The following is a 27,717-nucleotide window of genomic DNA, read 5'->3' on the forward strand; positions in this document are numbered from 1 at the left end:
GTCCTCTCCAGGGCCAAGTCAGCCGGTCGGCCAGGAGCAGGAACACAGCTCAGCTCTGACAGGATGGCTTCCAGGTAAAGGGCAGGAAGGTACAGCTGCAGGGCATTAACATCAAACAGCTACAACTGTTTCCAAAGTGACCCTCTCTGTGCCCTTGGATAAGATACTGCACATTAATGCCTGCAAATCTGATTATTCCAAGGATCTTACTGTCCATGCTCACCCAAATGAGCTCATCAAAATAATCTTTTATTCTTCAAAAGGCAGCCTATCATGATGTAAGAAAATAAAAGAGCACTGAACAGTAATTGTAGCTCATATCACTTTAATATCCTGCAATGCTTGTTATTGCTCATTTCTGTGTGGAGGGTTTGTTGTGGGTTTTTTCTTATACAGAAGGCCAATGGAGCTCAATTTACATAATTTGTTTTTGAAAGGGAAAAATCCACCTAAGCAAAAAGTACTCAGCCTTAATACACAACTATTGCTTATTCGGAGACATCACATTTGAAAGACTATGTGTTAACAACTATAAAAGTATTTGTGCTTCTTTTCCAGGAAAGTTTCCAAGATAGAAAACCCCACTGTATTATTGAAGAATTTAGTCTCTTTGTTATTTCTAGAACCTTTTGTTTAAGCAAAAAAAAAAAAAAGTACATACGCTAAACCAGAAGGCTGTGCTAATGAGCACCATACACAAATTGCCAGCAGCGCTGTGTGACGCAGAAAAGCAGCACAGCAATGTGCACACAAAGTGTTGACAGGGGCTGGGTTTTATTGGCTATCCGTAGCCATTCAATAGTGTTCTTAAATACAGAGATAAAATTAATATTCCTCTTTTAGTGACAGATTTGACAACAGAAGGGGAGACAGGCTGGCTTCCTTCACTCGGTGTGCACTCCAGCACGATGTCTGACCGGGCCTTTATGTAATGACAGTCGGACCGCTGCGACCGGTTCTTTCATGAAGCTGTGAAAGTTTCAGTGCAATGGAAATGAGAGGTGCCAACATGACCTGCAGAAAAGAAAGAGGTGGCTCAGAACTGCAGAGCAGAGGAGAGCAGCACGCATGGCCTACGCATGTCGCGTCCACCCTTCCCTCGCAGGTGTCTGGTGTCAGCCTGGGACACTCAAAGCTCAGCACTGCTGGTCAAGGGACTGTTTCAGGTTCATAACATGAGCTGCGGGACCAGTGACAGATGGCACAGTGAGGGATACGGTGTTGCAACCACATGCAGGTTCAGAGAGAAAACCCAGGCACAGCTCCGCTGTTGCTGCTGCCACCCTCATTGTCCCGTACCCCAAACTCCACTGCGCCATCAGCACAGGACAGTTAAATCCTAAATTCAGTTTGTGCCTCTCAGAATCTGTGGATTTTTTTAGTCTTTTTGTCAATAATGGTACAGTCAGTTATGCACAAGGAGCTCAAAGACTGTTTGCTGGGGAATATAAAATGGGGATTCTTTTCCTCCTGTGTCTACAAGAAAGGTCAACAGCATTATTAAATGCTGCTGTAAAGAACATCTATTAAACTTAGTAGAGAACAGGCCAGTGTCATCCTATATACAACTGCATCCTTTTACCCCTATTTATTTGTTTTAAAAAAGCATTTCCCAAATTCAGTATAGGAAGGAGCTCATTTTATGCCCAGTGATGCAATGTTTCAACTAGAAGGTCAGTTCAGGACTGAAACAGTGTCCACCCACACCTGCAACCAGCCACAGATGTAACAAACAGGAAAACTAAGGTGCAGTTGCAGGAGCAGCTGTGAGGGATTCTGAACAAGTAACACTTGTTCCACACAGAGCCTTTTTTTTAAATAAATCTATTTACACTGGGATTAAAGATACCAAAGCCTTTTCTTCCAAAATACATAGCATCTCCACATAGCTCCAAGCAAAGCAGTGCTAAGGAAAGATTTAAACTTTTTTAGGAACTTTGGGAGCCAGCAGTGCCATGACTGAGATGCAGTGCTTACCTGTGGGTCTTCATGTATCTTCTGAGCATCTTTCTCATAGCTGTCAATGTACAGCCGCACCGTTGCTCCCGCACTGCCAGTACCGCTTAGTCTGAAGATGATGCGTGAGCCATCAGAGAAGATGAGCCGCAAGCCCTGGTAACAGAGGAGGGGAGAAGAAGAGCCTTTTAGCTACATGCCTTTTGGGTACCCAAGATATTTTCCGTAAGTCCCAGCATGGCTATGCCTCACCTGCACGATCCCTGAGCTCCTCCTCTTTAGGAAGCCACAGAAGGAAGGCTCTTCTGTTATCCTCTCCCCACTCCTGGAGGAGCTAGTGTTCCTCGTAACCCACCCCAGAGAACTTGCTAGAGCTCCTGAACAAGAAGTGTGTTGCTGCTGTAAGGTCCCTCGCCCCAGCACTTGCTTGGAAACAAGAGCAAGGGACTGATTCTCTGTCAGACACAGCATTACCAACCCACTGCTCTTCCACAAAAACAGGACGTAAAGAAAATGCTCCCGTCATCCCACAGGCAAGGCAATCATTCCTGCAGGATTTCTCCATTACTCCTTCCCACTTACTATGCTTCCACATTATGCTGTCAGACCCATCCATCTGCAGGACATTTTATTTCAGTGATGTCTGGTAACAGGTTACTCATCTCACATGTATTTAAGACTCCTGTGACCGCTGGAGCCTGGAACTCAATCCCTCATTAGAGCCACTCTGCACTGCTGCCTGCCCTCTTAGGGACTAGCCCATGAAGAGTGCCACCAGCCTGGGGACAAAAGCATCTAGGGAGGATTCGCTTGCAGCAACCTGTGGGTCTAGTGCTAGAGACAAGACGATACCTGAACGGGAGGGTCGGTGCCTCGTGCTCCAGTGGGGTTTCAACCCTTCATTCAGCACAGTCTGTTTCTTGGCTCCTGACCCATCACCCAAAGGACCCCCCTCAACTCAGCTCCTTCACTCCTTCCCCTCTGGGGTGGCTGTAGGGAAGCTCTGCTCCACCTATGGGCCCTGCTGGGGCCAGAGCAGCCTCCAGAACCTTCCCCCTCCAAGGCAGCAGTTTCCCTCATGCAGGCCAGGATCCCACCAGCAAACACAGGGCAGGAAAAAATTTCTAAGGGACAAATACAACGTTTGACTTAAAGCAGATGCAAATGCAACGGACAAAGATTAAGCCCAAAACACACAGAACATCACCCCTCCGAGGTCATGTTCAGCTCAGGCAAGGCTATGCCCACCTGGTTTCTAGAGACACTTCCATCCACAGGATCATTGTACTCAAAATTATCAGCTTTCTCAACCGTGTAGACTTTGTCACCACATGATAACTGCTTCCCCACAAAGGAGCGGTCAAACATCACAGTCTCCAAATCCTTCATCATTTTGTTAGCTGCATCTGCATCCACCTCTTCATAGTCGTATCTACAACCAGTCATCACAAAACAAAGATAGGGAAGAAGAGGCTGTAATGAGTAGCAATGTTTTGTGATGCCCTTGTTTAAACACTGCAGTCTGCCCCAAAGATGTTCTCTACACCCCTACTGGAGGAGAGGACAGGAAGAAAAGAGAGGAGGATCTGCGTGCAGCAATATAGTTACCATCTAATACAAATCCGTGGGATACACTGCAACATACCACAGACATTTGGCGTCAGGAGAGATAAAAGTGCAAATTGTGCTGTCTTGCACTAGGCATATCGTAGACAGGGCTAGACTCAAACAACGCTGACTGCAAAGAATTTATTCTAATTCTGCTGATAGGATCTCAACAGGTCCCTCACGATAACAATTTTGCCTGAACATCCTCGTGTGCATCCCCACAGCAAAATGCAGGTGTGATTGCAGCACATGATAACATACCAGTGCCAGCTTTGATCTCATTAACCTGGGTAAGAGAGGAAGGAGAGAGCAGCTGAAGCACATGTAAGGATCTGAGACTTTGTACTCTGATTGTCAGTGTGATTTGTGCCGCTTTTATTTGCTCAACTGGCTAGATGAAGCACGCACAGGCTTGCTAACCTGCCTACCATTGCTCTTAGCTTGCTATGCAGACATACCTCTGGCGCTGAAAGACTGCCTTTTTATTTTAGACTTTGGCATTTTTTCCACAGGTTTAAATGCCTTAGATGTATGCTGGCTTTGTGGTACGGGGGGCGGGGGAATGGAAAAGGCAAGTTCTTTCTGTCTAACGCTTTCACTCCAGACAGCATTCCCGCCTCTGCTTATGTGCAGGTTGGTTCTCACTCCTTCCCTTTCCATCTTCCATGTTTATTGCAGTTTAAATTAGAGTATTTTGAGACTGGACAGAAACTCAACCATGTAAGTATCAGCCTAGGAGCTTGGCATCCACTCAGTAAGACTCTGACATCAGTGAAGATATTACAAATTAACTTGTGATTTGTGGTCTCAGGAAGCATACAGTTCCAATGGCAAAAAAGACATTTGTAAGAAAGGAAATCTCCATTAAAAGAAAAAAGATACCTTGCACATATAAAATGTACAGCCTTTGCAGACTTTGATATTTACTAGATTTATGTTTAGAATAACAAATCCTAAACCGGACATCATGAAAGGTTAAGGTGAATACCCAGATATGTTGTTTGATCTGGGTACGTTTTATCTAACCCAGATACATCGCATACTGCATCAAATGCTCAGGGAGTTTTAAGTCACTGCAGCACCACAGAAACAGCAAGCGTAACGAGGCAGGAACAGCACTGCAGTAGCACGTGCCATCAGTGCTTGGGGCTCTGACCCTGGAGAGTCAAACACAGGACAGAGGTAAGTGTGACGCATCAGGAGCACCTTTCCCACCTGGTAAAGAAGTTCCTGCCATATTTCTGCCAGTGATCCTTCATTATGTCCTCCACACTCTGCTTGCGGGTAGCTAGTATGGACAGCCAAGCCAGGACAGCCCACAGCCCGTCCTTCTCACGGATGTGGTCGGAACCTGCAGAGAGCCACAGCAGAAACACGTTTCCCACCTCCTTTCACAGCAGAGCCTGTGCTATGGCCCTACCTTGTCTTCTCTCCTCCATCCAACTGGCAGCTGTACAAACTCACAAATGGAAGGCATTTCACGAGCTCGATCCCTGCTGTATTGTTAAAACGGTTCAAGGTATCATCTGCTTTTAGCTCTAGTCCAAATAAAATATTCGGCCCCTTTTAACACACATACACTCATTGTTCACAGATCCTTAATTCTGTTCCCAAGAAAGTAATAGGGAATGCACAGTAAGAAGGTCATTAAAAAAAAAAAAAAAAGGCAAATGCAGAGGAACAGCTCAAGAAGGACTAACATCAACCTCTTCAAGCAGCTGTCATGTACTGTATGCCAAATCAGCATACTCTGATCAGCACATATTCTGGCTGAGCACCAAGAAAAATGTCAGCCCTCGCTGAGGATGCCAAACCCTAACAACTCTGAAATTACCCCACAGTGGAGAGAAGAGCAGCCTGTTGGATAGCACCAGCCACCGGGGCTGGCAAACAGCAGAAGAGACTTCATTCACGTGCAGAAACCAGAAGGGAGCCTTGTGCCTGCTCTCACTCCCACACACCAGCACTGAAAGGCTGTAAAAGACGCTGCTTTAGCTAGTAGAGCACTCCTCCAAAGCAAGCACTGCACAGAGAGTAGGAGGCTGTCAGAGTCCGGCCCAGCCTTGCACTGGGAGCACACTGGACAGGGGCTGACAGCATCGGGGCAGGGACTGCACAGCCCTCAGGAAGCCCTCAGGAAACCCGAGAGGGTATTGCAACTTAGACAGCACCCTGAACACGTCAATTAAATGAGGGATCAAATGGCAGCCCAGAATACACCCAACCCAGACTCTGTGGTTCTGGCTTGCAAGTTTGGTGCTGTGCCCCACAGATGCACAACTTCTGAGATTTGTCCTCTGAGCTCTGGAAAACCTCCAAACAGGTATTAATGAAATCCCAAGGAGCCCAAGGGTATGCTTGCTAATGCAGAGAACACTCCTGAGCTGCCATTTTACCCTCTCAAGAATTGCCAGAGTGGGTAATTGCCTGGGGAAAAAAGCTGGGGGCTGGGGCATGGGTTACGTGGTGCTTTACACAAATCCCACTGTTGTGGACGCAGTGATAAATTATCCTCATGGTCCCTTACAGAGGAGAGAGCTGTACAGAGGTGATGGAGAGGAATGCTAAATAAACAGAAGTCCCATGTGATGTATCAACTTATTGCTGGAATAAAATACCCAAGAAAGCAAGCAGGAATTCTGTCATGTTGCATTACTCTAATTGCTCCTGGACTCCAGTCCCACTGGGCCACAGTTTGTTTCAATTTTTACTGGGTCTATTTGACTGCTCCTTCACCTCTCTCCCCTTCAGCACTCACACTCTGTCCCACTCCAAACAACTCATCAACTTACTATCAACCAACCTTCCTTGCCCCTTTTCATTCCTTAAAGTGCATTTGCCAGATGGACAAACCTCCTTTGCATTGCAGGGGGTGTCCAACACTCCTGGGCCCTTTCCTAAACTGTCCCCCCCAGAACTGCTTCAGTCCCTGGCCACTCAGACGTGATGCTGCATGGCCAAAACCTCAAACCCCTCTCTCAGCCCCTGCTGCAAATGGAATTAGTCACTTTTATTTGTAATGTAAAGTTACTTACCTATTGGGGGATGGAGAGAAACTATGAGCTCATTGCTCATACAGTAAAAGATGGAAACAATTTTAGAGAGCTGCTCATTAGAGACCATCTCCTATCAGCAGCTCCATGAATCATTTGCTGCTTCTTGTTTTTATTTATTTACTGAAATGCTGGTGCCCTCTTGTTAGCCAAAGTCCAGAACATAAACTTAACGCATGCAGAAATAATTCAGGGCAAAACTCCAAAATGTTTCTTTATTCATTATTTACTTCCAGATTTCTTTACAGAAATACCACCTTTTCTGAAACTCCCCTTTCCTTCCAACCTGAGGCCAAATCCCGTGAATCACAACAGCATTTGACTGTGAAAATATTGCCACTGAAGACTGCTTCAACCCCACAGCAAACTGCTTTCAACCAGAGTCTGTGATGTCGTTTCCCCAGCCGCAGAAAAGCTGGGGTAATCCTTTCACATCAAGTTGTGCACCCCAGTTCCACAAAGCACTGAATTTCAGGCATTTTGGGATTTAAGGCCATCCCTGCTCTTAAGACACCCATACACAGGCTAAAATGTCTTTCTGAAATATGGGGCGGTGGAATGAAAACACAAGGTTTGACACTCAACCAACCTAAATTCCCTCAAGACCCTGTGCCTTGCATATCCTAGGAAAAACAAGATCTCGAGGAGAATTCTGACCAGATAAAACTCAGCCTTTGCACATGAATTAGGTGCTGACCTCCTGCATGCAGGGAAGGTCCCATTCCCACAGTCAGGACGTTAAAACCATGTGGTAGATGCCATGGGAGAACTCAGAAACTGCTGAGGTCTCCTGGGAACACTGCATGTTTTGAGCACGCCGCTCCAAATGCGGAGCAGAATCTGCTCATTACAACTTCCCTGCACAAATAATAGTTTTGTGTCACATGCACAACCCTAGTAAATTCCTTAAGATGTTCACTTTGTTTCTCAGTAACCTAATAACTTGCTTAGACTGTTCAAAGGCAAGTGTTAATTTAAACTTTATAAATCATACCTTGTTTTTAGAACAGGAAAATGAGAGCCCTATTAAGCTCAGAGATTTAATAGTGACCTGAAACCTTCCCTAATAAAACTGCATGCTCCAAACCATATTTCTTTCCAGAAATGAAAACATTTAGAAGGTTTTCCTGGCCACCAAGAGTTGAAAAATACATTTAACACTGCACTTAATCCCCACAGACTCAATGACCGGGCTAGTAAAGAGGCCCTTAAGCTTCCTGCATATCTACATATGCCTTCCTAAATAACTGAAAAGAGAACTAGCTCTTGCCTGACAAAACTTTTAGCACTGTGTTAATTTCAGTCACTAATTCTTGCAAGCTTTTTTTCTATTATTTTAGAAGCATTAACAACTACACATGAAAGATAAAGCCCAAGCTACCCAATACAACAGAGAACTAAGAGGAGGAATAATACCATCATTGGTGAAATCAGGAACACCAACTTACCAGTACCAAAACTCTCCTCTCCACACAGAGACAGCTTGTTTGCATCCATCAAGTTTCCAAAGAACTTCCAGCCAGTTGGAGTTTCATACAAAGCAATCTTTGTAGCATGGGCCACCCTTCAAAGGTAAGAAGGCTAAGTCACATCACGGATGGACTCTCAGTGCTCCCATGTGAAATACGGCTGTAGGAGCTTCAGTTGCTACCAAGCATCTCTTTTGGGCTAACACTGAAGGCAGGTCATGCCACTGTTTTGGGTTTTTACCCCAAACAATTCTTTGTACCACAACCCTCTATTATATCATGGTATAACCTTTGGGAAATGGGTGGGATGCACAACTAAAGAATAAATGTAAATACATAGCTCCGCTAAAGCAATTTAAGTTGTAGATCTCAAAGCATTTAACACAGAAAGTATCACTATCAAATTAAAAAAAAAAAAAAAAAAAAAAAAAGAGGGTGGGGAGAATCATTTGTTTGGGCTTATCTGTAGAGAAGAGAGCCAACAGCGGAGCCCAGCTCTGCCATGACCCCAAACAGGATTTAATTCATTAAACTTCACTACCTCCCCTGGCAGCCAGCCTGCAGCAGCCCTGGCACTGCTTCACCCTTCAGGTGGACCACGCACTCACTCCCCACTGTAGACACGTGTTAAACCACAAAAAAGGGATGGTCTCCCTGGCAGGGCTCCCCTCCCCTCTCCCACCATGCACAGAGGTAGATGTTACCTATCAAGAGCCCCGCTGGTAGGCATGCTCCGGGCAAAGCCACGGACTCCGGTCTGCTGGAAATAAGGGATACTGAAAATATTGGCAGCAATGACAGCAACAGAGTCGGAGGGGTTCACAAAGAAGCCGTGTTTCCCAAGAATCATGTTGCGATCCTGGTGAAGACAAGAAAGAAACAGCTCTCATCCCTGCATAGCACAAAGGCTGCAACGACAGAACTTGTTCTGCTTGGCAGGTGCAGCCTATAAACCCAACAACTCAGAGATTTTTGACTGCACTGAAATAAATAGAGTTTTGAAAAAGTTAAATAGCAACACATGTATAGTATTTCACCTTCCTGCTGATTTTTCACAGGCTTTAAAGCTACTTAAATACAGTTTGGACTTTGTTGTTAACACAGTAGCCAGCTATAGCCATGGCGGCAAACTGCAGCAAGTGGTTCACTTATATTTCCAAGTACAGAATGGGGGGTGGGGAGAGAGAAAAAAAGGTCTTCGCCTTCATCCTCCTCTGCCTAAAAGCAGCTGAGCGGTCACTTCCCCAAATCTGACTAGAGGGCAAAAAAAGTGAATATGGAACAGCCCATTTACCCCATCTCCATCAAAGGCAGCTCCAAAGTCGTATTCTCCTGTCTTCATGGTCTGGACCAGGTCAGCAGCGTAGGTTAAGTTGGGGTCAGGATGGTGGCCGCCAAAGTCCTCTAGTGGGGTGCAGTTCACAGCTGAATTTGCTGGGGCTCCGAGCTCCTCACACAGGATCTTTTTTACATAAGGGCCCACAACTATTGTGGCAAAACACGAAGAGGAAACGAGTCACCCTCTGCCCTCAGGCGGCTCTGCAGCAGCCACATAGCCACCCAGGCCTCTGGTGTGCTCACTTTAGGTCAGTTTATATGCTTCATGGTACTAAAGCACAAGCACTCATATCAAAAGCCCCAAGCAGCACATAGGTGTGCTTAAGTCTGATCCATCCAGGCGCACAAGCTCTTGCCAAAGCAAGCTTTTCAGCTAAGGGGCTGTCCCACTAAATAAGTGAAACCAGTCATGGGTTTAGAAGTGAGGATGATCGTATGCTAGGCGCTCAGCGTGTGAGCCAGGACCCCACTGCGAAGGGCTTATGTGCCAAGTGCACCGAGGTATTAGTACGACAGCCTCATATAACAGAACAAAATGCATGTGTGATTCAGACATCCAGCAGTACAATAGGATTTACTGCTCTCAAACACTAATAATGTAGACAATAAAAAATAAGTAAGCATGGGAATGGCCTGGAGACAAGAGAAACAAGATGCTATGAAAACCAGGGTGCTCCTGAAAATGTCTATTGAAAGACACTCACAAGCTTGGCATATGTACTAGATTATATAAAACAGTCTAATGGTCCCATTTTTGTACTGAAATATCTATGGGCAGACCTTTGCCTAACCGCTGCGACCTCTGAGGGACACTGACTGATGCAAAGGCTGCCAGGGCAGCTCAGATCACAGCATCAGCATTATAACCGCCTCTGTCTCTCAGGTGTGGACTGATGTGTGTGAGCCACACAGCATCACCCAAAAACCCCAAACATCTCCCAAGTCCAAACATTTGACAAAAGAAAACAATGTAAAGCCATAAAAAGTTTGCCTGCAAGAAGAAAAATACAACATGTTGCAAAACAAGAAACAAGTTTACAAATGACAGACAGTTTTTTCTCTCTGAAGTAGGCGGCAAAGCCCCAGGGACACCTGGAGCCCCGCAATCCAGCAAACCCAAGTCCACCCATACCTCCGTGCATAGCATCTATGCGAATCTTAAGGTGGTTCTTCCCCGAAAGCAGTTCCTTTAACGCATTGAAATCAAAGATGTTCCTCAGCATATTCGCATAAGCTTCTACCGAGTCCACAATTTCCACTGGAAAAAGTAGTAAATAGAGACCAACTCTCAGAATCTGAAACTTTTGCAGAAAAACGATTTTGCTACACATGGCAGTGTGCTGACAGTCCTTAGTGCAAAGGGCCAGGGCTCAGCATAAAGCCTTTAAACATCCCATAGAATCATTACATAAAAGCCATAATAATGGTCCTATACTAAGAATTTAATTACAGGCTGTCACTGCTAATCTGGTTAGAGGCCAAGCGGGCCAACAAAATCCTTAAGACAAACACTGTTCCCAGCTACAGCTCCCTGGACTTCTTTCAAGAGGGCTCAGTCCCACTCCACTTACCTGGAAAGTAGGATTAAAGTAAAGGGGAGGGCGGGGGGAATCCAACATATAAACACAGATCTCCAATTTCCGAGGTCAATGGAAACTGTGCACCTAATAGTTTGAAAAAGTTGCCCTTCTGCAACTAACGCGCCATATAAAGACAGCCATGAAAACTCCATTAACATAAAAATCGCACTATACAGAAATGGGGACTGAGAGAAATGCCAACTTTTCTAATCTTTTGATTTAATTTTTTTTTTTTTATTAAAAGCACAGGCCACCAGGAGAAGGTAAAAACACTTGCAGTGTTTTTCAAGTCGTTTTAAAATATATTTTCATATTTCACTGCTAACTGACAAAAGTAACATGTGAAATGTAATGGCTTTCCCACGCACAGAGAATGCTTTTGTATGTGAAAACATGGAAAAAAAAATCAGTTATGAAGATTAAACACTAACACTATAATTTTGGGGTGTCAGGAAAGTGCACTTTATCTGCAGAGTTGACCATAAGGCTACCATTAGCATGTACTTGCCAAACAGACAAAATAGTCTCTGATTTTAGTGAAGTTTGATGGATCAGATTTACCTACTGTAGTACAAGCTTTTGTAGGACAGAAACAATGATATAATTAACGTATCTACACAAGGTAAGATAAAGGCCAAAAACAAAAGTCAGGATGCCAGGGTGACCAAGAGCAATGTCCTTCCCTGGATTATCCAACAGAGGAAGAGCAGAGGTCAGAATGGCCACGCCTATCCTTCAGAAAACACCAGATGTCCTTGCCCCTTCATAGCAGGTCTGCACTAACTCCACCTGAAAGGAAGCCTTCCAAGAGGAAGAACAGTCGTTTACCTGTAAATGGTTTAAATTTGTTCTCCAAGTCAAACTGCTGTTTCCCAATCGTGCTCAGGTCCACCTGGAGGTCTGGGCAGATTGCATACTCTTCAATTTTCTTGCTGATTTGGAAAATTTTGTCCGTGATACCTTCAGGAGCAGGACCTGCAAGATAAAATGGTCAAGGGGGAAGACATTAGAGAACCAGACTGCAAGGGAAGTGCATTTCAGAAGTACAGCAGACTTGGGGCTGCAAATACCTCCCTTGGAGAGGAATATTGGTATGAGGGGAGCAGATCAATCACTTGCTCTGTTTAAGGAAACCCACTGTTCAGGGCACTGAATCTCTGTGATATTAAGAGAGTTAAATTAGGTTCCTCCGGGTCAACACAAGAAACAGCCAAACAAAAACAAAGCAAATCAAAATGAACCAAGCAACTTTACCTCCATTGGCAATATTGAATTTAATGCCAAAATCCCCATTGGGCCCACCAGGGTTGTGGCTGGCTGTCAGAATGATGCCACCAATAGCTTTTATTTTTCTGATGATGCAGGACACTGCTGGGGTGGAGAGAATGCCGTTCTGCCCGATAACCAAGCGGCCAATCTGAAAATTAAAGAGCAAAACAAACTACCATGAGTCCCAAATCCTAAAACCAGCAAAACTGCCAAACCCCCAAATGCTGGTGACAGGTAAACCAGAGCTCCCAGGAGGTGTGCTGATGGCAGAGGTGCTGCTTTCCTGCAAGCAAAGAGCTCGTTCCTGGGAGGCTGCCAAAGCTCTCCGCTGTGTACAGTGAAGGTCAGCATCTGACCCCGCTCTGTTGTGCCTTTTTAGCATTTTCCTTTATGAATGCTGCAGCTCAACTGGAAATGTCAGCTTGCACCGAAGAGCTGAGCTTTCCAGAGGCATCTAAACAACAACAACAAAAAAAACCCCAAACGCCCTTTGGCTATGGTCTCAAACTTTGCTTTCAGAAGACACAATGGGGCTGAGAAAAGCCAGAACAAACCAAAAATTGATCATCACTACTCCCATGGGACCTACTGCAGACTCTCTTACTCGCAGTGGGTAACACACCTCCTTCTCATAAATTTAGAAACATCACCCGAGATTAAATCCAGACCAATGTGCTAAGCAATACAAGGTAATCAGGATCTGGTTGCTGGAGTTAACGTAATAAAACAGAAGATGAATATTTTTCTGGAAGAACATGCTCCTTACCGTAGCCCCCAAATGAGGTGACAAAGATTTAAAAAAAACCAAACCAGACTACTCTCCATCAACCATGAAGATTAGATCTTGTATACAAATGAGAAAAAGAGGAGGAATTTTATTCAAACACAAGATAAACCAAAAACAAAAGGCAGTGCTCCAAGACCGAAGGTCCATGTTCAGTGCCAAGTCGAGGGCACTGGATGACTGTGATTCCTCTCCTGTAGCACTGCCTGGTGCTAAGCCCCAGCTTTGCTGCTGATCGCTTATTACATGCTACAGCTGTCACAGACCAGCTGGGCGAGCAAGGCCCTGCTAAAAGAACTGCACCTATAGCAAACATCGAGCATAAATGTGAAACAGCAGTTTATAAACCCAAAGTGAATGCCCTTCTTTCAGCTGGCCGTAGTAGCTAATATTACAGCCCTCACAGTGCCTCTCTACCAGGCTGATCGCACTAATTTATTATGCCATACATTTAATTTGAAGTAGCCCAACCTACATGGGTTTTGCTTTTTTTCCCCATTCTCACTCCAAGCCAGCACACCTTGTGCTTTGTTCCATCCTCCAAGTCTAGTTCCTCCAGTTTCACCAAGAATTAATGCAGTCTCCAGGAAGCTCCTCTCTAAAACTCCACCTTTTGTTTCCTAGCTTCTGTTTGAGGGTCACATCCAGCCACAACACCCCTCTGCATCGGTGCTCTGCCAGGCCTTGCACGCAGCTCAAGGGATGCTGAGAACGACTGGCAAAACAAGGGAGTTTCTCTCCCAAACCATGCAGCAGCTGCAGGGGAGCTGGGAAAACACATCAAATCTGCTGTCCTTACACAGCTCGTCCTCCCCACACACCTGAACTGTGGCTTCTGCATGTGTATCATTGCTCCTGCCGCAGGGAAGGAAAAGATGCAAACACTTGTCTCCATACAAGCTGCTCTCTGATCTGGGTCCTCATCAGCTTTCAGCAGTCATTCTGCCCCATGCAACGCTAAATCCATTGTGGTAACCACTGGAAAAGGTTGTAAATTGTTCCGCATGCTGCTGTACCGAGCACTTATTCTTTTTTAATTCTCTGGAATTTCTTATGAGAAAAATCTAAGGATGTAATGATGCAGAAATACCTTTCATGGAATGCTCAAAACAGACCTGTTCACAAACAGACCCACTTTGTGCTGCGATTTTGGGTTACAGCACTTTGAAGCAATCCAGGTGACACTTCCACCACCTGGTTTTACTGAAAGCCCCACTAAGATGCACACAGGCAATAAAGGAAACCTGCCGTAGTCCCCCCCTTTCCCCCAGTAACTCAGGCTGATGCTTTCACACCGAAAACATGTTTTCAGGCTAAGGAAGCTGGTGCCTAGAGCTCCATCGTGTCATCAGCACACCCTTCCAGTCCTCTTTCTGTACAAGAGATGCCTCACAAGAGCAACCTCACCAGTCCCATATGCCATGGCACAGTTACAGTCTCTGAATAGAGACGCTTCTATTTATACAAGTCAGGTCAAGTGAACAACTACCTGGGTTATTTCCCCTAGCCATCTAATCATCATTTAAAACACACAATGTGATGCTACCGACCTAGCAAGTGTGCTTGGTGCTATTTGCAAATCCTGCTGATCCCAGGTTGGTAGAGGTAACAGCATCTATCACTGCCACACACCGACAAAGAGATTTCTGCATACTCCAAACATGATATGCATGCCCTCCTTGTGTTTTTTGTTTTTTTTTTAAATATTTGAAAGCATTCTTGAACTCATCCATTCTATTCTATAAAGCAAGATGAGTACAATGCTGATAGTCACAGGTATTAGCCAAACTGGATAAGAGTCAATTAAAAGTATCAAGACCAGCAGTGCAACCAGGTTTTAGCCAGACACAGGCCACATTGCTGGAAAGAAATGCATGAGAAGAGTCTCAGCTGGTAAGGATCAGTCTAATCTCATCTTTCCAGCAGAAAACCTGTCCTAGTGTCAAGCAGTCCAAGCAGGAGGCCTGGCTCTTTGTGCACATTTTCCAGCTCTTCTGCTCAGCCCATATGCTGACTTAGAGGAATACATTAATTTGCCATGCCAAAGGATTTTTTTTTGCCCCCCCCCCCCCAGTACAAAATCTCTCCTATTCTCCCATTCACTACAAATCACCCTGTTGTGATCAGGTAAGTTTTGCGGTCAAACAAAATTCCTAAGAGCCAGGTCTCTTAGCGTGAAGTTTTGCTCTGCACTAAGAGATCCAGGACAGACACCACAGTCTTTTCTTCTTAAAAAGCAGAAGGAAACAAAGACAAAACCCCAGTGCCCAAGAGTCTTGCAGTGCACGAACCATGCTCTACTGCAAACAGACAAGCCTTCTGTTCTGCTTCCAAAATACAGATCACCAGCACAATCAGAGATCGCTGTAAAGGTTGTCACTCACTTGCTAACTCTCATATTATTTCATTTTTCAAAGGCTCCCAGAGTACGTATCACATAGCCATAACTTAGCACCTGTTGAGAAAGAAACAACCATGTTTTGCCTTTTCATTTGCTGAGCAGCTCAGCCCAATGCTGAAAGAGCTTCTGCTGAGTTGCCATTGAACAGCAAGCCATGGCTCTATCAATTACTTCACTTCTGAACAATATCAGGGTTTTATGATCTGACGGAGAGACTATGAAATCCACAGGTGCCAACAGCTTGTGGCATGCCAAAATACAAAACAAGGACACACAAAAACCAAGCAGTATTTATTTTCTTTACTGCATGTGTATTCCCACATACTTCTATCCAACTGCATCACTTATAGTGAAAAAAAAAAGTAATTTCTGTACTACTAAGCTGATTTTCCATTAAAAAGTAAACTATTAGCAGTTGAATAGTCTTTGGGGGAATTAAATCTCATAGTGACTAATTTATTATGGTTTTCTGCATTTATCAGCCACACAGCTATAGGAATTTAGTCATTTAACATTTACCAACCCCGTTGGCAGCAGCCATTTGGACTATCAGTTCCACTGCAGACTTATTAAGGTATCTCCCATCACCTCCAACTACCATAGAAGATCCTTGTCGATCTCTTAGGTCTATGGAAAAGAATATACTCTGGATAAAATTCTGCAAATAGTTCGTCTTGGATTCAACATAAAAGGTCTTCTTTCGCAATCCACTGGTTCCTGGTTTCTGATCGTTGTAAGGAGCCGTTGGCATGATCAACAGAGGCAGAGGAGCATCTTCCATGTTCTTTTTTCATACAAATGCATTTAAAAAGTAAATTATGCCAAAATGCAAAAATCAATCTTTACACTAGCAATGGCCCACCTATTAGACAGAAGTTCAGTGAGGTTGTTGAGCACCCAAAAATAGCTCCTTGAACCTTGAGCTGAATGTAGTTTCTGTAACTGAAGACGTTTTCTTGCACTTGTTGTGGAGGATCAATGTCACGGAGAATACACAATTCCACACGGCTGTCCCTCACTGAAACGGCTGGGAAAAGGGGATTTTTCCCGTCTTTATCATCTTCTGTTCTCCACAGACACAGCTCCTTGCCATTCTGTGCTATCACTCACCAGAGCCCAGCACTGTCAATCCATCCAGTTCTCCCTTAGGGCAGGGGCGAAGGGGGAGGTGGTGAACAGCTCAGCCCTCTGCTCAGATGCGCCAACGCACTGCCCTGGCACAGAGCCCAGCTTTTTCACCAGCCAAGCAGATCTGCAGAGCAGCACCAGGCCGCTGGCCAGGGCCAGCCGTCACACCACTCCCTGGGGCAGCAGGTCCCCAGGAGGTAAGCCTCCAGCAGGCATGGCAGCAATCTGCCAGAGTTATTTTGCAAAGTCTGGTGAGTTAAAGGTCACTCTTAAAATGGAAGGCAACAGGTCTGTTACCTACAGTTTGCTCATACAACTCCTGCTTTGACAACCTGACTTCTCCATGGACTCCCTCTCAAACACACGGACACTATCCACAATGAATAGTGGGTCAACCTTTGTTTAGACTAAGAAAAATCCAGAGTAGCTAAAAGCCACAAGAGCAATGGTTTCAACTGAATACCCAAACAAGTCTCTGGGTGCAGTATATGCATCCAGAGTTATAAAAAAAATGCAAAAAACTATCAAATGTTTTATAAAACTGCATCTGACAAAGCTATTAATTTTGGAACAGCTTAAACACATACGGAAGAAACTCAGACACCAAGAAACTTTTATGAAACATCATCTTCCTAAACATGGGGAAGGTAACTTTGAATATATTTTTGAATTATAGATATTACTGAAGCAATTAAAGAACGTATACTTTGTAATGACTCAGTTTGTCCCATTATTAAAAAGCAAGGGGCAGAAAAAAGGAGGTGCCTTCCAGCTGAATTTTGACAAATTCTGAAGGCACTCAAAGGACTGTTTCCTGAGGTGCCGATTCTTTAATTGCTCCAAAAAATAAGAGATTTTCTTCCAAGGGGTAAAGAGATCCTGTTATATTCACTGGTACATTAAAATTGAGCTGGGTAATTTGTTTGAGACTGAGGAGGAACCTCATGACTGAAGGCAGAAAAACACCTTTGGAGACAACGGCTGACCTTCTGCAAAAGTATCAGCCAGGTCCTGCAAGGGAGCAGAGGACCCAGGTGAGCTCTCGTGCCTGCTCCCTAGGGAGGGGACTTAATTCCCGAGGAAGAGGAGTTTAGTTCAGGTTTGCTCTCAGAAAGCAAAGCTGTTTCAGCAATCTATGGGAACCCTGAGGGCTGCTGCCCCACACAGCTGCCTACCCAGGCTTGCTCAAGGGGCAGGCACTGGCTTAGACAAAAGCCAGGATGTTGCAGGGTGCTGGCCTGAACACACTGCACATGAGCTGAGCTGCCTGATCCATCCAGAGCCCTCCTGCCTCAGTGGCCCAGGAGCAATTTATTTTGCGTGAGCTCAGAGTTTGATTCCTTAATTCCTCTCTTCTCCCCACCAAACCACACTGAAGCATGTGTACTGCAGAACTAGGACAACACATATTTCAGACTAACAGTGAGATTGCCTTGGTCATGCAGCTAGACACAATTGGTTTGTATTTTATACATCCATGCTATTTCAACATCCTGCAGATGAGGTGCCGTTTATTTTCATGCAAAGGCATAGGTTTCCCTCTAGTGGCATAGAAAACAAAATCCAGCCCCCAAAAGGAGCTATGGGGAGCCTTACACAGGACAGTCCCCTGGCAGGAAAAGGCCTGAGCAAGCTCTTTCATTCTTATTCCCAGCAAGATAACCTTACTGTGCTGTGAAATGCCATGGCATTAAGTGACAGGAGGAGGGTGCAGGCCACCAACCAGCTCCTGTGGCTGCACGGAGGAGATGCACACAGACTTACCAGCAGGGAAAAGGCCTATGCAGGGTTAGGAATTTGTACGTGTAATTAATTACACAGGTATTGGACAGAGGAATCAAACTAAATCAAGCTGGAGAGGAAGACGGTCATTAGTTCCATGCATAGGTACATAAAATGAAATACATTCTATCAAACAAAATATAAAATAGTGCATATAAAGCATAGGGACAAGAACAGCATAATACACCAGCCCCATCTTTGGGGTGCTCACCTGGTCCCAGGGCTTTTCTGCAACATGTGCATCACTATTTGGGATAAACTGTATCACCAGTAATTGGCCAACAAGGACTGGTACAGGGGTTGGCAATCACATGGTTGCCAGAAGATTCAGAGATGAAAAAAAAACTCAAAGGTGGATCCTGACCACCTCTAAGGATCAGAGCAGAGACTGGGCAACGGTCATGTGATCTGTGATCTGGGAGGCTTTGCTTAGATGACTGTGATCATTACAGATCACTTACGGGCTGGAAAGGAACTCAGCAGGTCATATGCTCCCTCCCCAGAACTGGCGCAGCATCAAGTACACCTAGAGCATCCTCCAGAAAGTTGATATCAATTGTTCTTCAAAACTTTTTCTCCAGGTAAGCCACGCCAGTGCATAATTAGCCTTGCAGTTAGAAGCATTTTCCTACAATCTGCTGTGCATCTCCCTTGCTGTGGTTTCAGTTGACCTGAGCTGACACAGAAAACAAATTGATCATAATCCTCTTCCTGACAGCTTCTCACTCATTAAAAAAAATAAATCCTTTAGCATACAGACTCAGAGTGCCCTCTCTTTGCTACAGTAAATGACCCCAACCTCCTTAACTTTTCCTTGTGGTTGTATTTCCTAGGTCTCTTATTCCTCAAGGCAGTCAGAGGCTAGTGAGGCTGTTTCCCCTTCCAAATGGCCGATCTGCAGTAGGCAGGGACATTTGCTAGATTAGGTCCCCTTTTACTGTCTTGCACTTCAGACATGCAAGAACAGAGTTAAAACCATGAACTAACTGTTTACTTTGGTTAATGATAAAAAGACAAACAAGACTATTTTGAAAGGACTTAAAACTCAGTCAAATCTTGTAGAGTACACAGCTGCTCCCTTGGCTCAATACTGTTGGTCCCTGTACCATCCCTTCTCCTTCTGCATGAGCTCTGCCATCTTCCCTCATCCCACCTACTCAGGGCCTTGGCTGCCTGGAGCCTCCCCTACGCCTGGGACCAGGGAGCTGGGCTCTCCCAACCTCCCACTCTGACACTAACCCATCCTCAGTGCAGCCTTCCTCCAAGCTACATCTTATATTTTGTCATTCAGACAAGCAAAATAGCTGGGGGATGGAAAACCCACTGCACAAAAGCCAGATTTTGCAGTAATTCTACCTTCTCACCCCCTGCAAACAACCTTGGCTGAGGCTTCTCCAAGGTCCAGGATGTTCTTTCCTCCACGAGCAGCCCCTCTCCTCTCCTTTCAGCTTCTTCCCATTCCTCTGTCTCATACTTCTCTCTCCCCGTTAAGTGGCCATTATCTTTATGCTTTTCCTCTGTGATTAGTCAAAAAGTTACACTGCATGAAACCCCAGGGAACAGACAGAGTCAAATCAGGTATTTTGCACTTCTTTTGTGACTCTCCTTCAAAACAGAAATCACATTTCCCTAGCTCCTGCGCACAGAAAAGTTCTAGTCCCTGCACTGTTGCCTGCATATTCACCGTAAGAGGGTGCCAAGAGCCCTGAACAACCCTGCTGTTCAACTGCCAAACCCACGCACTTTCTGCCTGAGTACAATTCTGGTCCAGGCAGCCACTGCTGTGTGTGACATTTGGCAATGCCAAGACAAATGTAACCAAAGTAAGACAAGTAGACCACCTGCAAGCCTATCAGTCACAGGAGTGCTGCTCCATCTGCAAAACTGTTTGTTTCCATAAGCATTAATTAAAAATCTAGGTTTTGAAGTTGCTGTAGAGATTCCAGAAAGGCAAAATATCTGGCACCATCTTGACAGCACAAGTGCACATACATGCAATCACATAAATAAATACAAGTCACTCCAGAATTAAGAGACATTGTTCTGTACCTGCATTGCACCGTAGTTAAGTAAGGGACAAGCTAGACAGGTGGCAGAGAAAGAGCTCTGCACGGCTATGGATGAAACCACTATCTGCAGGGCTGCTATAGATACTGCAATGGGCTCCAGGTTTGTCACACCGGTAGAGGCTGATCCACCCTTTGCCCAAAGAAAAGTACACACCAGAAACCAAGACTGAAAAACTTTCTGTTCAAAGGTCAGCTCTTCAAAGCACACCCAAATCTGCATATTACCTTGGACCACCCTGGCATTTGCTGGCCTGCCCCTGCACTGGGGGATGGGAGAGGGATTCCAGCTGGTTTACCTCGAGCCGACCCAGGCATGCTCTGGGATTCCTGACCCCAGCCTGCTGAGAGATAGCCCATCCCTGGATCTTCTTAGAAACCAGCACCTGAACCCAAAAAATCAGAATTACAAAACGCAGACAAGGCTGTGGAGGAGAGGGAGGGCACTAGCTGGTTCAGCCAGATGCCAGAGTGATGAGCAGAGACATATCTGGTTAAACCTTGAAGGATCAGGGACAGAAGCTCTGGTCTGAGGCACACAGAGCCAAGCTGCTGTCTGGTAACAAGCCAGTAACCCACAGTATGTATACATGGTGACAAGGTGGCTATACATAGCAGGAATAGCACAGATAGAAGGGGAGGGGGGGAGACATTTTCCTACAGACTTACTATGATCTGCTAGAGAAGCTTCATCTGTGGGTCCAGGGGTAAAAAGCGACTGAAGTAAAGTAGCAGTAAAGAGGGCTGGAAGGGCTGTGGAGAGGTCACCTAGACCTTGCCCTGGCCAGGATCAACCTTACCCAAACCATTCTCATTAGAGGTTTTCCCAGGCAGAGATTCAATTACCTCCCCAGGCAATGTACTCCCTTTGTTAGCCTTAAGCTTCCAAAAGATTTTCTAATGTCTAACCTAAATCTCCACTGTTGCAATTTTAATTCTTTCCCTATCCCCAGTAGGCCAGAGAGCAACTTATTACCTTCCTCCCTGCAGCATCATTGCAGAGGTTCACAGATTGCCAGCATGCTTCCCCATCTCTAGGCTAAGTTGATTCCTTCCTCACTGGCCCCATCTGCCCAGCCTCAGGTCACTCCTGCTAGAGTCTCCCCAAAGCAGGCTGCATCTTCTATGAGGGGTGGTACCCCAGATCAGGACTTATATTCCTGGTGAGACTTTATTTCCTGGGTTTCACTTACAACCTTATGTAAAAATCTAGGAGTGACGTTTGTTTTTCTTCCTAACTGGATGATACTGTCACCAGTTTGTGGTCTACTCATCAGATCTGCTGCTTACTTGTACCACTTGTACTATGATTATAAGTGTACATATTACATCCATCTTTTATTACTTCTGCCTATACGTCCTTCTCTGTTTTTCTTCTTACTCATATCCTATCATATTTTTTTTTACTTCTAAGATATGTTCCAGTTCATCATCTGAAGCATTAATCAATATATTGATTAACTGTGCATGTGGTGCAGCTCAGTCTTGGCATAAGACCTACAGGTAACACCTATTCAGTCCAGCTCACCCATCCCAGACTTTGCCTTGACAAAGAGAAGGCATTAGACTCCATCCTGCTGCCCTGCCAGCACAGCCAGAGCTCAGGTTTCTGGTTATACAGAGTCATTGTTCCAGGAGATTACAATTAAACCCCTGTTAGTATGAATTTCAACTCTGTCTGCTCGATTTGCAGAGATTAACTGCAAAGCACCTTAGCTCTTCTTTTAAGCTGGTGTTTCATTATTGTAGAGTTTAGAATTCCAAAAAAAGCACTGAAAATGGACGACATGTCCACTACCTTAAAAACCTTCAGCTGTAAACTGATAAAAGCCAATTAACTTTACAGGCAAAAAGAAGCTAGACTAGTGAAAAAGCAGTCTCCAAGCTGTAAGAGCTGCTGCATGCATGGTTGTCCTCTAAAACCCACCACAATCTGAAGCCAGGATATATCTGCATGGGAATGCTCATGGCACAATTGGTAACTATTTCTTTACTTCACAGATCAGATCTTAATTTCCTATCTTGCTTCTGAGAAAAAACAGTACCATAAGAAAAAAAATCTCAATTTCTGGTCTTTCTTAACGGCCTGTAGGATCTAGCATCATTGCATCTAATTCTGGTACACAGCAATTGCTTTTTGGAAGAACTTTCTTTATGAACACTTTAGTTTGATGTTTTTAATACCGGGAGCTTTTACTTAAAGGGAAAGGTCTGACCCTGAGGACTGAGGGAGTCTATTCTTCAGGATAACGATGCCGATTGCTGAATGGATGAAAGTCTGTAAACCAACAAGGCAAAGACTGACTGCACAGTGCTGTGCAGAGACAGGAACAAGAAGAGATGTTGGTAACAGGTTTCTTAACTAGGTAAAAAAAAACAAGCGAGGCTGAGATTAGGGTAAGCAGTAATGAACATTTCCCATCAGTAGGCCCAAAGCAGATCGGTCATGCAGGTCCTGCTACGCCCCTTCCACAGCTGGGATGCTGAGGCCAGGAACGTGGGCACACTCTAGCCAGGACCACAACATGGCTTGCCAAGCCCGCACCGCACCGTGCTGCTTATTACAGGCTGAGCGGCACTGTCAGAAAGGGAACTGGCCTGGAGGCTATGGCAGAACCGCACACAAAAAGGGAGCAGAGCTACAAAAGCAGAGCAGTGGCAAACAGAGAGCTGCTGAGCAATGCAACAGTTTAAACACTTGGTTTCCCTGGGATAATTGAGTGGGGAAAAAGTTTAATAGCAGCCAAGCCAGGAAACCAAACCTTCTAGGGTAGAGAGCAGTATTTCTAATAAAAGCACTGTTTGTCCTGCAGCAGTGAAACAAAACCAGGCTAGTATTTAGCATGCAAAGCACTGCCTGGCATTCAAAACACCTTCAAGCAATTTGCTTTAATATAGCTACTTTGCAGCACTTTGAAATCTGTTTATTTAAGAAGGAACCAGGGGCACAGCAAACTTGTTGAATAGCAGGTGACAATGTTAGTGAATCAACCTGGTGCTAGCTGTGATTAGATCTAGATTTATAGCTTTCATTCCGTAATTTTTGCATGCTTTTGACAAAAAGCTATTGTACAGCCACAATTCTACTCTGACAGGTGATGCTCCAACAGCAGCTTTTAAGTTTTTATTAATGTAATTAAAGAGTCAGACTCACTAACTATGTGGGAATAACGTCAAGGAAACCTGGCACAACAGACCAAAACAAAGCAGGTAGGCTACACTGGATGCCAACTGAGAATGGCAAAACCAGCAACCTCTGGTTTAGTTTACTTATATAAATGCGAACTTATAAACAGGATAAGCACTCCTTAATCACACAACTACAAATTGAGTTGCTGCTAGTCAAATATAAGTCCTTAGTTATGTATTAACCATTCCAGATGGAGACAAAACTAAAACTCACTTAAGCATCCTTTTCTTTTACATTGTAAAACTAACAATCATAAACCATGATCCTTAGGTTTCCCCTGTGGCTTGAGAGGACCATTCATCCAGATCTTAAAACCACATGATTTTGAAGTAATTAATCCAAACACTTCTTAATCCCTAGGACCAGAAATACAGTTTTCCAGCACTTGCTTTGGCATAGGTGGCTGGCTGGCTTTAGATGAGTCAATACAGCCTGGTGTAACATTGTTAATCAAGCAATCAGAAGAGCTATGTTGGGAAAGACTGTAGCCCAAACTTATCCTTATTAAATCTTTACTTCTTACTTCTTGTTTTCAGTTTTACCACTTTTTGATGTAACTATATACCAGTCCCTTCTCACATGCATTGCAGCCACCACTTCTCTACAGACAAAATGGCACTGTTGGTTCAGGTGTCCAGATGGGCAGTGCAGCCACCTCTGGAGTTTTCTCCATGTTACTCAGTATTTCTCAATGTGAGATTAGAGAGTCTTTCTGAGAACTGGCTGCTGGAATTGGGAGAACCCCGAGAGCCCCAGCACTCAGACAAAACCACAGTCTCTAGGAACAAGTTACCATGTGCTCCCTGTTCTGCAGTACACTTTCTTATCAGTTAACAGAAGTTAGTCCACCATTCTCTTCGAAGGGTAGGTGACTTCCAGTTACTTCACATTTATTATGAAGAAAGAGGATTTTCATAGGCTCTTACTCAACTACACTGTGGTAACTACCAGGGAACTAATACTTGCAATGACAGAGAAAGCCACAAAGCAAGCATCCCCTAACCATTTTAAAATAGGAAAGCAAGTGCCTAGAAATTTATTAAAAATTAGCATTTTGCATTTGCTGAAGAAACTTTCTATTTTTAGTCACCTCATTTCTTGGGACCTGACAATTTTACCTCTCCTGAGTTTAGCAATGCAATACTTGCACTGTCTTATATAGGCCAGTGCCACTCAAACTTAGCCAGCAATTGTACATCAAGTTTTCAATGGCTCTGTATTCTGCAGATCACTTCACTGTACCTCCTTCTTGTTACTTATTCAGGCTTTACCTGCTCTTCATTTATTAAAGAATTTGGGGGATATTTTGCTCTTCTCTTCAATGATCTCTTATGAAGTCTTTTTCCTCCTTTTTTAAATGGGATACTTAGACCTACAGTTTTGCAGTGCTTTTGACCTGCCAATCCTTTTTGAATCTCTAAAGAAAAAAACAAATGGGGTAATTTCATGGCACTCTACAGCGCTTTGGCAAGCCTACACCACTACCTCTGTTCTGCTACAACAACGGTATAGAGAACCTGTGTCAGTAGATGACTGGTAATGCTGTAACATTGCTAAATTTTTGCTTGAAAGAGCCTAACATTTAGTCTCAGGCCATGGCCATTACCTTGTTTTATAAATTAATGATTCAAAACAAAAAGATTTTAAAGCAAAACTTCTCACTTCATATACTAGTGTCTTGGCTCTTAACCCACATATTCTTCCATCTATTTTCTTCCTCTACTTCCTGGTTCCTTTCTTGCCTTTCCAGGACATTTTTCTGACTTCAGAGCCAATTCTGTCCTAGCACTATGAATTCACACAGACAAAATATTAGAAGGCAAATGCCCATTAGCAATGCACCCCTTGGGACCTGCTTCTGCAACTCTGGCAGAAAGCTCAGCGCGGTAATGCTGAACATATATGAGTATCTGCACGATCAGGGTGGAGGATTTGAGCAGTGACTGGCCCTCGACCGCCTCCGAAGAAGGCACCTCATCGGGCCCTAGCATGGTTTACCTTCAGGCCCTTGCTCACTTCTGGGATTGAGCTGAGACACACACGACAAAAAGCTCGGTGCCTGGAAGGCTGCCATATCCTACCAGGCCCCGGATGCACATCCAAAAACCTGTACAAATTAAGGCTTTATCCCAGGGAACAAGTCTCACGCTCTGTTTTTCATAGGGATCCAAGGCACTGTCTGTGGTTTCAACTCCAACCCCTTCTTAGAACAAATAAACAAAACAGTGTCTGTTGCTTTTCCCGTCAGGGAAGGCTACACTATCCATCACTTCCACAGGTGCACACGGCAAGACAGGTGCTGCTAAGGAATGCTGGGACACGGGCCAAAAGCTGAGCAGCTACCACAAGTCACAAAAGACAAATTTCTACATGGCTTAAGAAGATAAATAACTTTAATAACTTAAGGCATTAATAACTTTAAAGTTATTAGCTTCTCTATGCCATAAGAAGGCAGCAATCTCAAGTTAATTTTATTTTTCCACAAGAAGCCAGATATTTAAAGACACTGAGGCACCTGATTGCCCCTGGGAAGCTGAAATAGGTAACTCTAAGGTTTTACCCGAATGACCAGCCCTAACCACCAAGCATCCTCACCTACTCTCTCCTTGTTGGTCTGTGAGGAAGAACGTTCGCTCCTGCTGGGGAGTCGTCAGGTGTCTCAGGAGACCCGGACATATTTCATTTGGAAAAGACCAAATGTAGGGAAAAGCCTCCCTTTGCAAATTCAGCTTCAGCGCAGCTCTCCCTACCAACATCACACTCCTTGCTGGGCCTCTCTTGGGCTGACCGAATAACAGGACGAAGACGCGAAGACGCTGCTGGGATGAAGTCTCCAGCAGCGACGAGACTGCTGCGGAACGAAAGGCTGCTCCCCGCCCAGGCACCTCACCGCCAGCACGCTGTGCCCCGGGTTTGCGCCGCTGGCTGGAAAACGTTACTATCGCCCAAAGCAAGAAAAAGCAGTAACAGGAAAGCTGCGCTTCCTTCCCCCCTTCCCACCCCCGCCCTTGCAGAAGTCCGATTGCCCCCGGGCGCGTCAAAGGGAGATAAAACTCTCAGGTAATTTTTTTATTGCGTGAAGCACAAGCTGTACCCACGGTGATCCTCGTCAGCTCACGTGTCACTCACCGATTCACCTCAACGCCACGGACACGCAAAGCCCCACCGATTTGCTGCTGCTGCTGCTGCCGCCGCCCTCAGCCCGCGGCCCCGCCCGGCCCGGCCCGCTCCGCTCCCCGCGCAGGGCGGCGCTGCCCGCCGAGCCCCGCCGGCCCCCGCCCCGGGCCGACACCGTCTCCCCACCGAGAGGCGAAGCTAAGGGTGGGGGAGCGCAGCCCAGCGCCCGCGGCGCCGCAGCCCTACCCCGTTGGCGGCGGCGATGCGGACGATGAGCTGGATGGCGTCCCTCATGTAGAAGCGGCCGTCCCCCCCCACCACCAGCGTGGCCTCCTGCCGCTCGGCCGCGGGCACGGTGGCCAGGATGCTCTGGATGAAGTTCTCGGTGTAGTGGGCATTGCTCTGGAAGACCGCCACCCGCTTGCGCAGCCCGCTGGTGCCGGGCTTCTGGTCGCCGTACGGCTTGGTCTTCACCGCCACGATCCGCACCATGGCCGGCCGCCGCGGGGAGTTCCGGGCGGCCGCGGGGGAAGGCAGCGGTGCCGGCCCCGCGCCCCGCCGCCGCTCCCGCCCCCCGCCCGCCCCTTAAAGGCGCCTCCCGGCCCGGCAGAGCTGGGCGATCCTTCCCGCTCCCTGTGTCCCAGTCTCATACCGGCGGCGAGCCGCCGATAGCCTTCCCGCCGATCCCTGCGCCGGCAGCTCTCGGCGGGTGCCGCTGCCGGGCGCTGTGAGGGGAGAGGAGGCGCGGGGCGCCCTGCCGTGCCCTGTCTGCCTTGGCGTGGCGCCGGCCGGGCCCCGCGTCCCTACGGGCAGCAGCAGGCCCCGACGCCACCGCCGGGCCTGGCAGGCGGGCTCTGGCAGCCCGGCTGCGGCTGACCGCCCGGCGCAAACAGGAGAGGCACCCGGTGCCCCCAGCAGGGCTGCCGGGGAAGGCCAGCGCTAGCAACGCGGCAGAGCAGCTGCATTTTGTTATTAT

At 45.8% G+C, this 27,717-nt stretch overlaps 1 protein-coding gene across 1 annotated transcript; it reads right to left on the minus strand.

Annotated features, from left to right (window-relative positions):
• Positions 1-755: 755 nt before the first annotated feature.
• PGM1 (phosphoglucomutase 1) lies at positions 756-27,301 on the minus strand. The gene is made up of 11 exons (XM_075097372.1): positions 26,988-27,301; positions 12,259-12,421; positions 11,833-11,979; positions 10,557-10,682; positions 9,381-9,571; positions 8,791-8,945; positions 8,066-8,181; positions 4,780-4,915; positions 3,205-3,388; positions 1,978-2,112; positions 756-1,014 (listed from the first exon to the last, which is right to left on the minus strand). Exons 1-11 carry the CDS (start codon positions 27,231-27,233, stop codon positions 925-927), a joined length of 1,689 nt encoding a protein of 562 aa, XP_074953473.1. The 5' UTR covers positions 27,234-27,301; the 3' UTR covers positions 756-924.
• Between the last annotated feature and the right edge of the window lie 416 nt (positions 27,302-27,717).

This window comes from Phalacrocorax aristotelis, chromosome 6 (genome assembly GCF_949628215.1).
Source record: "Phalacrocorax aristotelis chromosome 6, bGulAri2.1, whole genome shotgun sequence".
Lineage (NCBI taxonomy): Eukaryota > Metazoa > Chordata > Aves > Suliformes > Phalacrocoracidae > Phalacrocorax > Phalacrocorax aristotelis.

Bases quoted from the DNA above. Each gene is read 5' to 3' on its own strand.
- PGM1 (XM_075097372.1), bottom strand. From the start codon at position 27,233: ATGGTGCGGATCGTGGCGGTGAAGACCAAGCCGTACGGCGACCAGAAG. The intron at 11,980-12,258 runs GTAAAGTTGCTT...TTTATCTTGCAG, and splicing joins ATTCAATATTGCCAATGGAG to GTCCTGCTCCTGAAGGTATC. The intron at 10,683-11,832 runs GTAAACGACTGT...TACTTTTTCCAG, and splicing joins CAAATTTAAACCATTTACAG to TGGAAATTGTGGACTCGGTA.